Raw genomic sequence first — 522 nt, forward strand, 5'->3', positions numbered from 1 at the left:
CGTGAAGACAGCCTGGGAATGGTGGGGAAAGACATTGCAGACGTGCTGTGTGCCCATCAGACACACTTGGTGGCCTCGGTGGCCTCGGGCTCACCTCCAGCGCGGGCGTGGAGAGGAGGACGTGGGTGGACTGAGCCACGTCGGCGGCGTGGAGGTTGTTGTGGTAGGCCACGTCGGCGTGGTAGTGGTCCTCCAGCGTCAGCATGTAGGTGATGAAGGTGTTGACGGGGATGCAGAAGGTCTTCATCAGGTCACGCTCCTGCGGGGAGGCGGGAGGTGGCTCGTCCCCACCCGGGCACGGGGAGGGGACATCCCGTTGGGATGCTCACCTGGAAGATGCTGTACATGAGGACCGTCAGCGGGCGGTTGCCAGAGTACTCGGCGACTTTAAACACGTCGAGCCCCCACTTGTTGGTGTCCTCCAGCTCCTGGGGACCAGAGGGACAAAGGTCCACGCGGGGCCAGCACCGAGGACCCCAGGGCCAGCCGGGTCACCCGCGCCGGGGCCCACCTTGGCCAGCA

At 65.5% G+C, this 522-nt stretch overlaps 1 protein-coding gene across 1 annotated transcript in view; it reads right to left on the reverse strand.

Moving 5' to 3' along the window:
* LOC103778222 (cAMP-specific 3',5'-cyclic phosphodiesterase 4D-like) overlaps positions 1-428 on the reverse strand; it is a gene marked incomplete at both ends in the record, with an annotated part of 946 nt that extends 518 nt beyond the window's left edge. The window contains 2 exons of the mRNA XM_008945798.1: positions 95-259; positions 330-428. Of these exons, the coding sequence (XP_008944046.1) occupies positions 95-259; positions 330-428 (264 nt within the window). The remainder of the gene's footprint in view (positions 1-94; positions 260-329) is intronic.
* Positions 429-522: the final 94 nt, after the last annotated feature.

This window comes from Merops nubicus, unplaced genomic scaffold (genome assembly GCF_000691845.1).
Source record: "Merops nubicus isolate BGI_N331 unplaced genomic scaffold, ASM69184v1 scaffold40618, whole genome shotgun sequence".
In the NCBI taxonomy this organism is placed as follows: Eukaryota; Metazoa; Chordata; class Aves; order Coraciiformes; family Meropidae; genus Merops; species Merops nubicus.